The 14662-nt window shown below is 45.2% G+C and overlaps 1 protein-coding gene across 1 annotated transcript; it reads left to right on the plus strand.

Moving 5' to 3' along the window:
* The first annotated feature begins 644 nt into the window (after positions 1–644).
* On the plus strand, positions 645–14045 carry DACT2 (dishevelled binding antagonist of beta catenin 2). The gene is made up of 4 exons (XM_084512789.1): positions 645–979; positions 5936–6068; positions 7696–7983; positions 11435–14045. Exons 1-4 carry the CDS (start codon positions 731–733, stop codon positions 13222–13224), a joined length of 2460 nt encoding a protein of 819 aa, XP_084368915.1. The 5' UTR covers positions 645–730; the 3' UTR covers positions 13225–14045.
* The last annotated feature ends 617 nt before the right edge of the window (positions 14046–14662 follow it).

Below are 14662 nucleotides of genomic sequence, written 5' to 3' on the forward strand. Positions count from 1 at the left end.
AGGCTGAGACACACCTCGATCTCACAAAATGACTCTCTGCCATGCTTTTAAGCCAACAACAAACAATTTAGCACTAGAAAGTGAATGGCCATGATTAGATAACACACTTGAGTTGGTTTCCAGGGGGCAAGGTGAAGAGTGCCAGCCCTGTGTGTGTCTGACATGAAACACTAGCAAACAGGGGAAGGAACAGCGTTAAGAGAACTGCATTTTTTGTGAGGGAAATGTTCTACCTGTGCGCACTCACTGCACCAATATCCTCGCATTATCTTCATATGCAGGAGGCTTCAGCACGACGACGGGCACGGGCGCACTTTGGGCATCGCAGAGGGGTAAATCAGATCCGTCCTCAGCCCGCAGGGATCTGAGCAGCCTGAAGAGCGTCAGAAACCAGCAGCATTTGCAGAGATGCTCCGGACAGAAAGCACCCCCATGGGGCAGGGGCAGGGGCAGGGGCAGGGGCAGGCAGGAGCCTCCCCCTCGCGGGGAGGAGGCAGCGCACCGCCCCGAGAGGTGGCCCCGGCGTTGCCCGGAGCCGCAGCCCTCCTCCCTCCTCCCCTCCTCCTCCTCCTCCTCCTGCTGCTCCCTCCCCGCTCCCCACCTCTCCTCCAAAACCTGCGGAGCCGCCGCGGCCCGGCTGCAGTCTCCGCGCCGCCCCGGGGCCGGCCGCAGCCCCGCCGCCTCCCCGCCGCCTCCCTGCCATGGCCGAGCCCGCGGCCCAGCGCTGAGGATGCTGCTGGGCGCCCCGCGGCCGGGAGGGGGCGGCGGCTGGGACCGCGGCCGGGTGGGCGAGAGGCTGCAGGCGGCCCTGGCCGGGCTGCGGGAGCTCCAGGTGCTGCGGGAGCAGCAGCGGGACCTGGTGCGGGCCGCCCTGGCTATGCCGCAGAGGGGCCCGGCCGCCGCCGGCGAGCAGCCCCTGTGCGCCCGCAGCAAGGAGCGCCGGCTGGAGGCAACCCTCAGCGCCCTCAAGGAGCAGCTGGTAAGGGACGGGACGGGGTCCCGGTGGTCCCCCGGGGTGCGGAGGGGAGCCGTACAGCCCAGGTGGGGGACAGCGGGGCTCCTCGGAGCCTGCGGGGCTTGGCAGAAAGTGCCCACCAGGTGGGAAAGCGCCGCGGCGGGCATGGCGAGATTAAAGGACATGGTTAAACGCATAGAAAACGCCGGCGAGCGGACTGCCGGCCGCTTGGTTGGCTGTCAGTAATGATTCCAGCTAATGGCTCCGCTTGGTGTATATATAAGAAAAGAAAAAAAAAGAACTGAAAGCGTTTATTGCCGGTCTGGGGCCACTGGGTTAACAGCAGCACCCGGTGACCTCTGGCCGTAGCGGCTATCATTTCTTCCTTATGTCAGCTGGTGTGCTTTTGTTACTGGTTTGTTTATATACATCTCAAATAAGGTCTGAAAATAGAAGATTATCTCGTTAGGACTTCGCTGGCACCTCGGAAGGCTTTCAAGGACACGGGAGAAACTAGCGGATAAAATGGAAGGGGCTGGGATTAGATTTATTTCCCGGGACGTGCGGGAGCTGGGAGGGCGGCAGTAACTCGGCTCCACGGCGGAGAGGGACGGGTCTCACCAGTAGGTGCCAGTGCAGGTTTGGGAAGCATCCTCTGGGGGTGCCTGCAGCTTGCGAGGGACGGCTCCGAAACGTGTAAAACCGAGGGTCGGGATCCTCAGCCACGCTGCGGTTGTGCGAGCGCCTGGAGCTGCGGTACAGCGCGCTTCCGACGGACCTGCGGCTGCTGGAAGCCTTCCAGCAGGGCATACCTGCTGTTGGTCTCTTCCCTGCAAATTTCAGACGTATATTTAAGCATAGGTGCAGACCTCGGCTTTGCATAAGACTAAAATAAACCTGAGAGAAAAGAGACTTTTCAAAGTAGGATTTCACACGTCCTAGGAACTCAGAGACCACAGGCTGAAAAAAGTTTCTTGGTGCCTTGTGAACAGGACATTGCAGTCAAACCCCTTGAAAATGGTGTTCACGATCACAGGAAGTGAAGTTAAAGCTAAAAGCAATAGAGAATGCAAAGCACGGCATTGCTCAGGGAGTGTTGTGTCTTCACCAGTGTTGTTCTTGGCCCAGGGATGGTAGAGTCTGTGATCACAGCTCTATAGGCTTTCAGATGGAGAAACTCATTAACAATGTAAACGTGGCTTTGCCTTGGAGTGCATCTTGATCCAAGTTTCACGTAGGGCTGTAGCCCTAGGCTTTTGTGTGGTCATAGCTGCATTCATAACAAGTTTGGTCCTTGTCACATAAAACGTGGAAATTGTATCAGATGGAGCTGGCTCGAGGCTTCTCAGCAGTGGAAGCAAGACAGATAAGAGTCACACCAGGCTTCTTCTGTGCTGGGAGGGTGAGTAACAAGCACAGAAGCTTCCTGAGGTGTCAAATGCCACCAGCAGGAATGGGTGGAGTGGAGCCGTCAAATCTTTTAGGGACCACTTGCAGATGCCACTCCAGCATCCCAATCTCTTTCCCAGCAGCGGGTGCTTGCAGCAGCCAGCAGCTAACCTTTCCAGCAGTCTGCTGTAGGCAGCAAGGCCACAGGCTTTCTGCTGCCCCTAGCAGGCACATCCTTTTTTGTCCCTAGTCAGTGGCTCTTTTTGGTGTCCAGGGGCTCTTCTGGCAGAGCTTCAAGTTACCGCAGTGCAGGCAGCGAGTCTGTAGCAGAGACTGGGAAGAGAAGCAGAGCTGTGATGCTATCTACCCTCAGTGATCCCAGAGGTGCTAAACAGGTCTCTCGGCCAAATTCTTTTGTGGTGACCTAGAGGACAAAGAAGAGATGCATATTCAGGCTAAGGCAAAGGAAGAATTCTATGACATTTCCACTAAGTGGGTAGATGTCTAAGGCAGCAGCATACAGTATTGTTCATGTTTTCTCAGGGAACATATTTATAAAACCTCATTGATTTGAGTCCAATGATCTTACTTTGCAAGCTTTCGTGTGGCTTACAATGTTGTAAAAATGTGGAGAAGGGACAGAAATTATACTGAAGAGGAAAAAAAATGATTGGTACCATGCTTTTTGTGCAGATTTTTTTCCCCTTTAAATATTTTTAAATGGAAGAAAGCTTCTTTTACATCCTGGAGATTATTTTTTTTAATATATATTAAAATAACTTAAAGTTTTTCTCAGCTGTTTTTTTGTTTGTTTGTTTGTTTGTTTGTTTTTTCTCAACTGAGAAAAGCGTGTGCTTCCAGAAGGGATTAATGTCACACCAGAATAAGTGTCTGAGATAGGTGAAATTGACCTTCCTCTGAAACTGGCTACTTTGCAGACTCAGTTACAAAAAGACCCAAGGGTGAATGGATTTTAGATGCACAGACCTAGGTAAGATTAGTGCTATCTTTTGTCCATTCCAAAATGCAGTTGGATTAATAAAATTATCAGGTGCCATTCTACAACCACAGCAAGAAACGTCAAAACCCTCTTTAGCTGAAGTGAGCTGATTAATAGCAGAGCGGAGTAGTTAAACATGACCAGTGCTTTTTGGTACCTTGTTTTGGGGTGCCAGTTTCTGTAGATTCAAAGGAACCTGCTTTTCAGAGGGTGTTCTTCTGAAAAATGGATGGTATGACAATATTTTTGGCTCCCAGAAACCATAGTCCATCGATAGCATGAGTTGATTTGGAAGTCTGGTCCTACTTTGTGCGGTGTGCAGAAGTCTTCACAGCTGCATTGCCCAAAGCAAACAGATGGCTTCACCTGCAAGGTTTTGTCTCATGTAAAATTCATGTTGTGAATTGAGAAAGAGCGTGTTCGGGGTTTGTTGTTCTGGGTGCCGCTCAGTGTGGTTATTGGAACAATAACAACCTCAAGCAGCACGCTGGAAAACCTGTCCTTACCCAGCCAGAGTGAGACGTGCTTGTTGTCTTGGAGAGCAGAAGGAGTTAACTGAAAGATCAAAGCTATGAAGTCTGCCAGAAACATGAAAACCCAATGGTGTGAGGCACCATAAAAGGGTTAAAACGATGATGTAAATCATGTGTGTTGGTTAAAATGCTGTGAAAGCGCAGACAGAACCTGGAGGTATAATAAATAATCTTTGAATACCTGAGAGCCTTGTGGCCTCTCCGTCATTAATCAGAAACCACAGACTGAGGGATTGGCTGGCGAAACATTAATCATTAAGCAATTAATTCCAGCCGTGAAAACAAAACTTTGTGATTTCCTGAGTAGGTGAGATTGAAGGAAGCATGGCATGTCTTTGCTTTTTCACCATAAAGGAAATAAAGAAGTACTGAGGAGGTCATGCATTCATCATTCAGACGGGATAGAAAATATCCTTTATTATCCAGGTCTTCCTTTTGTTTGTAGGAAACAGGAAGAGTGAAAATCACCACCTGTATTCCTAGGGAGCAGTAATGAGCTTGCTGAGCTTAAACATTTCTAGACATGCAACGCTGATAAAATGGGGTTTTACTTCTTGTGTGTTATATGTCCCTCCGGTTCCCTAAAACAGTGTGCTAGAAATACCTTTTAGTTTTCCCAACAGCACCAACAACCGTAACAGTTGTCTTGTGAGACTTGAAACATCTGTCTTTTCTCTCTTCTTTGATTTTCAGTTTCTAATCACTTACTGATTAGCTCAGGATCTTAGCTTTCCTTGCATTTTGTATTTGTAGCTGTGGAGAACCCTAAAAATGCAGATCTTAAAAGCTGAATAATGATAACACAGGGAAAGTAGAGCTGAAAATGCATACATGTACATACTGATTTTAATTTTGTGTATGTTGTTTAATGTTGTATATACTTTAATTAGTTAGGGGACCTAAATATTATTTATTTGAGGTTGGAAATGCTGTTAGAGCTGCACTTTTATATGTGAAATGTAGGCACAAAGAATCTTTTTCAAGAAGAGTGCCTTTCTCGCTGTTACTGAACAGAAACCTGGCCTCACAAGGGCTGCGAGCACAACTTTACAGCCACCCTGAAGAGAATACCTTTCTGTGAAGTATTGTAGGATGCATGGTTAGGCATGATATAATTAAAAGCTGCCTAAATAGCGGCTGGGCTTACATAATTTGCCAAGTGCCATGTGAGAAGTTGGTGACAGAAAGCAACTGTGGTTCTTTGGCTGGTACCCTAATTCCTGGCCATCTGTCCCCCTACGCTGTCCGTGTAAGTGTTGGGGGGAGCAACTGCAGGAGCTGTTACCACAGATCAGTCTGGTCAGTGACCACAGTAGGCAAAGGCCCTCGTTGCTGGCTTCTGAGGGGTTATTTGCAAGCTTGAAGGCACCATTTTTTTTAAATACAGACGTTTCCACAAGAAAATTCAAGAGACGCATTCTTCCTACTTATAATGTGCGGAAACAGCTAGCCATGAGACATGCAAGGGAAATTCTCAGCAGCAGAGATGGTGTATTTCATGTAGTGTACCCTTCCTACTGTAAAGAGATGCTACCAGAGCTAAGGGCTTTGCAGAGTGCAGTAAGCTACCTGTGCTCCATGTGGTGATAAGATACCTCTATACACAGTCATTTCCTTTCATCAGAACGTATCTTTGAGTTCACTCAGGCAATCCATAATGTTTCTCTCATCCTCTGCCCAGAGGCGGTGTATGGCAAAATGCAGTGCATATATTAGTGTGATAATTAGTCAGGAGATTGCCGTCCTCTTTAGTTAGACAGTCCCTGCTATAGGTGTAACAAAACAAGGGAAGTTGAAGTAGCATATTCAGTATGAGAAGTTCTGAGAAAACATTCAGCTGGGCAGAAGGCAATATATGCTGAGAAACAAAATGTTTTGTACTTGCCTGTTATGTCAGGCTCATTACAGAGATCCATTTGCAACAGTCCCTAGCTAAGCAAAACATTTCACGAGTGCAGAATCTGTCCGGCACAGATGGCCTGAATTCACGTGTTGCTGCTGAGATTCTAACTGCGATTATTCTTCATTTTCCCTTTCTTTCCTTGACTTGCAAATCAGTCTCGTTTAAGAAGACAGGATGTCGGCTTGAAAAGCCACCTGGACCAGCTTGACCAGCGAATAAGCGAGCTGAAGCTGGATGTCAGCAAGACCTCCAGTGAATACCTGGACAGTGACAGCCGCCCCAGCTCAGGTAACGTGCACCCTGTCCTTTATTTCCAGGAGTGTGGTCCCAGTAGAACTGAAGGATGTCAACCACTGAGCAAAACTCTGTGTGATGTTTGGTAAGAAAGAGTGCCCCAGGGCTGAGGTGGAGAGTAGTGATGTGGCATTGAGCACACACACTGAGCTGGTGAGAATTCACCTGCAAAGTGGATTTAATTGGAAAATGCTGTTTCACTCAACAGGATTTTTTCTGGAAATTTTCGATTAAAAAATAGACATTTTAGCAACTAAGAGAAGGAGAAGACAAATTTATTAATTAATTACCATGTTCAGTGCAAAATGGCCATTGGCAAAAGGTCTAAAGTACTTACTAGAAGCGAAGGAGACCAATACCTTAAACCTGCAGTCTTGAATATCAGTAAAGCCTTAAAGATCACAACCACTGCAGTGCTCTCACCTAACGAATGTTTGATCATTTGTATAAAAATGAGTTAATGAATAAAGCTCTATTAAAAGACACTGAGTAACAACACTCCAGCAGTCTGCTGAGTAACATTCTCATGGACAAGAGAGAGACGGAGTTTCAGGTTGCTGTTGTGATTCACAGGGAGAGCTGAACTGAAGTCTTTTATAGCTGGGATGTCTGTTAAAACCGGTTTCTGTTATCTAGTCTGGGACAAAGGGAACACCTCTTTTTAAACAAAATTTTGAAAAGCCTTAAGTCTACCTTGATACAAGGAAAGAATTTTTATTTTTTTTTTTTTTTGAATCTTGAAAGCTTGTACGATATGAGAAAATCTTTTTATGTCTTATCTGTATCTATACATTGAATAGTAGTAATTTCCTGAAGCATTACAAATAGCTGAGCAGGAATAAAGCTTCTTACCACTAACTACTTCTTCCAACAGTTTTGTTCCACATGCAGTTTATGTGGATATGCATACAAATTTGCAGGATGATACTTACAGTGTGTATAAAAGTTCAAGTTTCCATGAGTGTTTAAGTTCAGGAGTTATTCACTTAGGCATATACACAGTTTAAAAGGAAACAGCATCCTTTTCAATTTGCTTTATATAGAGAAGAATTATAAAAATTCCCACATTGAACTGACACAGAGCCTTATTTCGTAGTTCCATAATTAATTAGCAATGATGGTAGGACCTGGAGAGACAAGATAACCTCCACTCTGTGCCCTCAGATATTCCAGCTATCATAGACTTGGCAGCTCTGATCACAGGCTAGTTTTGCTCTACTGTCCCAAATGAGCTGTGCTTGTATGCACCTAGCACAAGTTGCAACAGCATATGATGGCTGTTTTACACCAGTTGCATAATAGTCCCCAAAGGTGTTCTTCAATAAAGAACAGAGCATGATGGTGCTGCACTTCACCCCACCTCACGCTAAGAACTAAGTGCACATGTCTGTCCTGAGCTGGCTTAGGGCCTAAGGAAATATGCAGAAGACCAATAAAAGGTAGTTGAATTAGTTGAATTGGAGTATGCCTTTGCAAAAGTTACCCCCCAAAAATGGTGACAAATTTAGACCTGGGGCAAATAGCAAATGGAGATTTATCTTATTCTCTGCACGTTTCTTCTACAGAGCATATTTAGTAACTGTAAGTTGGAAATATCTTCCTATTTATTTCACCTCTGCAGGCTTCTACGACCTGAGTGATGGTGGTTCTTGCTCACTCTCCAATTCTTGTACCTCTGTGTACAGTGAGTCCATCTCCTCCTCCCACACCAGTCTCTTGCCCAGCTCTCAACACCCTAAGGCAAGGCTCAGTGTGTTTGATTACCGACCCAAGTCTGCAGATGAAACTACTGTGCATACCACCAGCTTCCAACAGCAGGACACCTATGCCAGCGATGGATGTCGGATTACAGCGAGCACAGACGTTTCTGGGACTCCTGCCAGGTCCAGACCGAGGCCAGTTTCCACAGGTAATTGATTGCAGAGCTGGGTACTCATTCAAGAGAAGGGCAGAGTCCTGGCTATTACTCTTAGAACCTTGTACACCAATAGTGTAATCAATACATAGCATTCATTTTAAATGTACAAAGTGAGAATTAATTGAAACCACAGAGCCTTGCCATTTACTGTACAACTTTCACTTGTCTCAGACTCAGATACTTTTAAATAATAGCAAATATGAGGAGGTATGCAATTAGAGATGGGAAAGTACTTAAGTGCATGAGGTAAAATTGTAATGAATGTCTCGTTATTTTTTTTTAATTTATCTGTTTGAGAAATCAGTAAAATTGCATACTTGAAATGTCTTATGTAAAAGTACAGTGATGCATGAAAAATATAGGGCGAATTCAGTATTAGAACTATTGCATTTTACTGAGAAAGATTTTCCAAGAATTTGAAGGAGAAAAAGCTATTTCCAGACTTAGTGTCAGTGTTCCCAATCTGCCCCAAAATAGCATGATAAGACTTAGTTTGCTAGCCATATTTACTGAAAGTAATGTGCACACACGATATTCTTCATACTTTAAAATGTACAGTTAGGGATAACAGACACCAAAGGTTAATCACCTATCTATGAACTGCTCTTGAGCCTAATACTGGACCAAACGTAAATTTGCCTCACACCTTTATGCATAATAGACAAACCTACTAGTTCTCTGAGTCCCTTGTTCATGTAGCTGTGAAGTGCCATCATATTATTTTCCATTTTGGTCCTTCCATATCCTCAGAGCAGCCTCGTGCTAGTACAGTTCTTAGGGTGACCCAGTCAGACGTGTTGCTGTTCCATTATAGAAACAGTGGAGTCACAGAGAACGTCTTTTCAAGTACAACATCTCTCTGGAGTCATTCCCACACCTTCCTTACCTGAACTAGCTCACCTCTGGCTTGCTGAGAGCTGAAACAAAGACCCCCTGTTATGTACAAGTCTGTGCAGACACACCTGAAGCAATGGTGGTAAATTGCAGTATAAAAACAAATTGTTCTCAAGGCTTCTCAGATGCTGGGGAGGAAGAAGTGTTGATCTTAATGATCCGTGGCTTCCAAGTTCAGATTACAGACTTGGTATTGTATCAGAAACGTGCAACGTTTTGCTCTTAGCAAATGTGGCTTTATGCGTGTAGGGTATGGAGATAGATTAGCAGAAAAAGGGATAAGTAATGTTAAGAAGAGGTGTGGGAGTGAGGGCACAGACCTCCTTTAGTCCTCCTTCCCCTTTTATACGTCCCACTCCTTTCTTCCTGGCTACAACCTCTTACTTCATTCAGCGTGAGAACCATAAGTGGTGGGATTGTTGCCTCTGTGGAGAAAGAAACAATTTCTGTGAAGCTGGCAATGTTGCAGAGAAGTGAGTCAAGATTTTACTTCAAAAAAGCATTGTTTGGAAAGGAGAAAAAAATTCTCATTTCCTCCCCCTAGCTTGTCCCTGCTGAAAACTGCAGGTACAAACAGATTTCCTGTTGCCACAGAAAGAAAAGGCAAGCTTGCTAAAACACCACACACGCACAGTATTCTTTTGACCCCTTCCTGGTTTGTTTGTGGTGGCTGAGTCACTGCTCCTTTGACTGATTTTTTGCATAGCTGTTCATTTTGTAGTAGAATAAGTGATTTTTGTTAAAAGCTTGTGATTCTGATCCTTTTTCACCTCACTATAATGAGTCTGGACTACCGTTACATGAAAGCATCCTTCGTTTGAGCTAGAACATGTGCTAGAGTGTCTTCCCTTTTAACGTAATGTTGGGGAAAAATCAGTTTGTGGTAAAACCATGTCCTTTTTTGTGGAATTTCTATGCTGTGCACAGAAGGTAAAAAGCAAAGGGAAAAGAGAACACTGCTACACACTGCCAATTTCCTAAAGAATTTTCACGTTGTACTTATGTTGTTTGAGACATCATCATCCTGAACTGCTGAAGCAGTTCTTTAAGTGCCTTAGGTAGGAAACTGCTGACAGCTCCAAATTGTGAAGTCTCCCAGAAGCTTCCTTGGACAGGAGAGAGGCAGTCACTCCTGGATTTAATGTTTGGGTTTCCTGGCGGCATGAAGTAGCCAGGAAAGTAGCTAGCAGAGGATTTGTTGACACTGCAGCCTGCACTGTCATACCAAGAAATCCAAGCAGACTGCAGATGGTTCCAGCACTCTTGGTATCTATCGGAGGTAACACAGCACCATGGTGCTCTACCGGCTGACTTGTCCAGATGGAGCAGTCCTGCTCATGAAACACAACCTGGCTCTCACAGAGCAGATGTTCCTGAGAGGAAAGTCCAGCAATCTGGTGTAACTTGTCCTTAGGTTTTTTTTTTCTTTGTCAAAATTAAAAGGTTCTCTAGCCCATTTTTCTACACACTTAAGGTTGACTTTTTTAAAATCTGCACACATAATTACAGCAGACATGATTTTGTGCCTTTTAATAAAAGCTCAGAATATTTTGTTCTGAAATTAAATGCTCCAAGAAGTTTGGAGACTTAAAGGCATTGACTGGTGATGTTGTCAAATAAAATTAGAGATTCAGTTAGGAGGTTTTATTGGATTTCAGGTTGAGGAAAAGTAGAATCACTTCATTGTGGCCTGTCAAGACACCTGAGTCTTAATGTCTCTGCACTGTAGGTTGAGTGCCTCTGTTCAGTAATGCCTTACTGAAGCAAGATGCAAAAAAAACACAGCTACAGCTTGCAACTGTGAAGAGTTTAAGAAATACCTGGTGTCTGTTCAAGTCTTCTTAAACAAGCTGGTTGAGTACTGTAGATTTTTCTAAAATGCATGATATAAAAGGGTTGGAGGAGAAGCTGGAATTCAGATTTCACCACTTTTAAAAACAATAAAGATACTGTTGACTATTTGGTAGACTCTTGCATGCTGGAAATTCCAGGAATTTCTTTCTAAGTTATAGATTTGGTTTTGGTTTTGTTTGCTTTTTCAAGCTAACAAACAAAAAGTTATTTAGTCAGAGGAAGTCTTTATCCCATCCTGGGGGAAAAGTATGAAAAAAAATATATCTGTTGTATTGGATAATTCTGGTTAGACGCTTCAGGCTTAAAATCTATTGGATTCACTTTTTTTCTCTACTAAGAAATAAAAACAACTTCTTATTTTTGGTTGATTGGATTCCTGTTGGTCTGTGTTGCTTGAGAACATTTTTATATATACACAGATTTACTGTCATCCAAGTAGCACAGTTCAAATTTCCTGCGAAGGCATCAGTTTTATCATTGGTGTTAAAAGGCATTCTAATCTCCATTATGCTGAGGTGAATAAGAGCCCTGAGCTAATTCAGTGTTCTTGGAGGACTGAAAGGCTTTCTGCATTCCTGCTACTGATTTTAGTATAAGTTAGCACATCCCTCTGAAATAACACTTTTAATATAAGCCAGCTTGAGTGTAATTGTCTGTGATTTAATTAGGTTATTTATTTTCATCCACTGTGTAGGTGACTTGGAAAGACTCATTCCAGCAGACAGTAGATTTCAGACAGAGACAGATCACAAATCCTCATTGCCTCCGTGCCATGCAGACTTGCAGCTGCACAGCGTGGACCCCAAGTTCCAGAATGATCTGGTCTCCAAGAATGGCATCGATGTGTACCCTTACCCAAGCCCCCTTCATGCGGTGGCTTTACAAAGTCCCCTTTTCTCCCTGATGGGGACATCCCCAGAAGCAGACCTCCAGGCTTCCCCCAGCAAACCCATGCCTAATGCGACAGGTCCCAGCTTGATTAGGACTAGGCCAACCGCTGAGGCCAAGCCGGGGGGTTACATCAATAAGTTACTGCAGCTGACGAGATGCAAAGGGAACAATCGAGCTGATGCCAGTGAGCGGGTTTCGACAAAGAGCCAGCCAGCCACAATGCACCAGAGACTCATTATAACCCCCAGCGCTGGTGGAGTGAAAATTAACAGCAGCGGTAGCCAGCTGGAAAAACAAGCAAGTTCTCTGGAAAGTAACAAAGCTGAAGGAAAGCTGCAGAGAGAGATGCCTGAGGGGGAATGTGCCAAGCAGCAGGAGACCATGCGCTGTGTGAATGAGGAACAGCCGTCCACTCTCCCTGACACAGAGCCATCAGCTGTGAATAGTTGTTATCCTGCCAAGTCAGCGGCTAGGGGCTCTCCGCTGGCAGAGGCAATGGAGAGCAGTGCAGAGTGCAGTTCATCCTGCTCGCAGCTGTGCCAGGAGGACTCCAGCCTGGGCAACTGGAATGCTAAAGCTGTCCCTCCCAGAAAGCTGCCCCTCAAAAGAAGTGGCAATGCCAAACTGGGTAGCACTGGAGGGCATGAGCGAGCTGCACGAGGTGAGTTTGTTCACGCCCAGTTTGTCCCTGCAGAATCCCACCAAGTCCGAGTCAAGTTTGCCAGCTCCAAAACAAAAGCAGTGAAGATAAAGAGGAGGAACAGCGAAAAGGTGCTACGTCCTGGGAAGCAAGCCTTTTGTGTGGAGAAGGCAAGAGGGGCTCATGGGGCTGCCAGGCCGCCTGCTGAGTGGAATCAGCCCCAAAGACCACACGCAGCGAAGAGCCTCATCCGGAGACCTTCGTACTCTGGTGATGTGAGTGGCAGGTCGTGCTCAGAGTCTAGCCTGTTCCCTGCACAGGTCAAGCTGCCCACCACACCATCCAGGTCTGAGCTCTACAGAGCTTCTGCCAACGTGCTGTATTCCCTCGAAGGAGCTTCTGCAGACACAGCCAACAAGAAGAAGCAGCAGCGCAAGTGGCAGTCCACGGTGGAGATCTCTGCCAAGGCCCATGGGGCCAGCTCCTCTGGCCTAGGGGCAGCGAAGCAGCCAGCAAGGAGAGCCAGTGTCCTGCGCACCCTCAGCATGAGGGCTCGCTCCAAGAGTCATCACCACGGAGCTTACGCCAGAAGCGAGTCAGACCACTCTGAGTACTCTGCAGAGTGTGCTTCCCTCTTCCACTCCACCATCGCGGAGACCAGCGAAGGGGAGGTCAGCGATTTCACAGCTAACCGTTTTGGGGACAGTGAATCCAGTGAAAGTGACTCGGATGGCAGCAGTAACAGCAGCAGCCTCGCACTTGACTATGATGAGGGGGATGAAAGTGAGCTGATTTGGCCCGAAGGTTCAGTCAGACAATCAGGGACTGTCCAGGTCTCATCCAGGCCTCTTCCCCCAGTGCCCAAAATCTGTCGCATCAAAGCTTCAAAGGCACTAAAGAAGAAGATTAGGAGATTCCAACCCGCTTCTCTGAAGGTTATGACCATGGTTTAAGGGAGAGTGAGCATTTGTTTCTTTCCTTGAGACATCCTGCTGGCTCTCATTTGCAAAACAAGAAGACCGATGTGCAGAGAAAAGGACCTGTTTAAACGAACTTTTAACAATCCCTGAGTCAACACAAGGGATCTTTTTGTTTGTTAATGCCTGGACATAAATGTCACATTATCTAATTTCCTCTTTTGCCATTTATTCTGTAAATATGGATCTGTGTATATTGTGTGATGCCTTTTTTTTACTATGCAGAAGGGTCACCATGGTAAAAATAAAATGCCAGGAAGAGATGACATGTTCAAACAACCTCTGCCATAAGATTTTGCAGGCAGTCTCTTGTACATATGCACCCACAGTATCAGTCTCAGACATAAAAGCCTCCTAAGAAGAGGGGCTCTTTCCAATTGGAGATTTGGGAACATCCCTCCCTCTTGTAAGTAATTCTGTGCAGTCTGAAGGAGCGTTAACCACCCACCTATGGAAAAGCTCTCAGTGCTGTCTGTAGTTCTTTCTTTCATGTCAACCATTCATGTACCATCTCCCAACCACAGGAGGACAAGTCTGTTCTTCAATAGAAACATACCATGCTTATTCAAAAGGCAAAGACATGTTTGTAAATGAGAACAAGACTTAAGTCTGTTTTCAAAACTGAGAGAATAGGGTTTTTCCTTCAACCCCTTCTCTATATGATTTTCTATGTTATTGTTCATTTATTGAATGAGTGAAAGAACATGAGGGCTCAGTACCATGGTGTGTGGATAGCTGGGACTGAGATTATAGCTTTGCCCCTGAAATTGCAGACTCAATAAATACTATTTAATGTACTTCTAAAGGCTATATTTGTCTGACTTTCATGTCTAAAGAAAATGATTCTGAGGAAATGTAAATATTCTAACATTGCATGAGGCAAGCAGGAGGAGCGGTCTCTGGTAGAGCAGATATGCATTTTCATAATCACTGTGCCAGAGGGGTTCTGTTTTATTTTTCAGAGGGTCTCTATAGCTCTGTAGGAACCAGGGCCCTTTCAGCCTCTACCTCAAGAAACCTACCTCAGCATCTGCTTCTGACTGAGTGAATCTGAAAGCAATATTTATACTGAGGACAGAGTGGTGTTTTAACTGTCTCACTTATATTGATGCAATTTTGCTACAAGACACTCCTCATTTAAAAGGTTTATGTATGTATACACAACATATTTTGAACACATCTGAAGGCACCTATCTGAGGCTTTGAATCAGTTGCTAAACTGATGAAGTGATTTTTTTTTGTGTGTTCAGACAAGCAGTCCTAATTCTTTCCTCCGAGCACAGGAATCTGGAAGCTGAGCTGAAATTCACCCCGTGTTTACCAAAGATCAGGTATTATCCTCCTACCCTGAATACATTCCTGGCCTAGGAGATGTAGGCATTACCTCATTCAGCCCATGTACTGGGTCTGAAAC

Source organism: Aythya ferina (genome assembly GCF_964211825.1).
Source record: "Aythya ferina genome assembly, chromosome: 3".
Classification (NCBI taxonomy): domain Eukaryota; kingdom Metazoa; phylum Chordata; class Aves; order Anseriformes; family Anatidae; genus Aythya; species Aythya ferina.

Excerpts from the sequence above, each read along its gene's own strand:
- DACT2 (XM_084512789.1), top strand. The coding sequence starts at position 731 with ATGCTGCTGGGCGCCCCGCGGCCGGGAGGGGGCGGCGGCTGGGACCGC. Across the intron at positions 980-5,935 it reads GCGCCCTCAAGGAGCAGCTG|TCTCGTTTAAGAAGACAGGA; the intron begins GTAAGGGACGGG and ends CTTGCAAATCAG. Across the intron at positions 7,984-11,434 it reads ACCGAGGCCAGTTTCCACAG|GTGACTTGGAAAGACTCATT; the intron begins GTAATTGATTGC and ends TCCACTGTGTAG.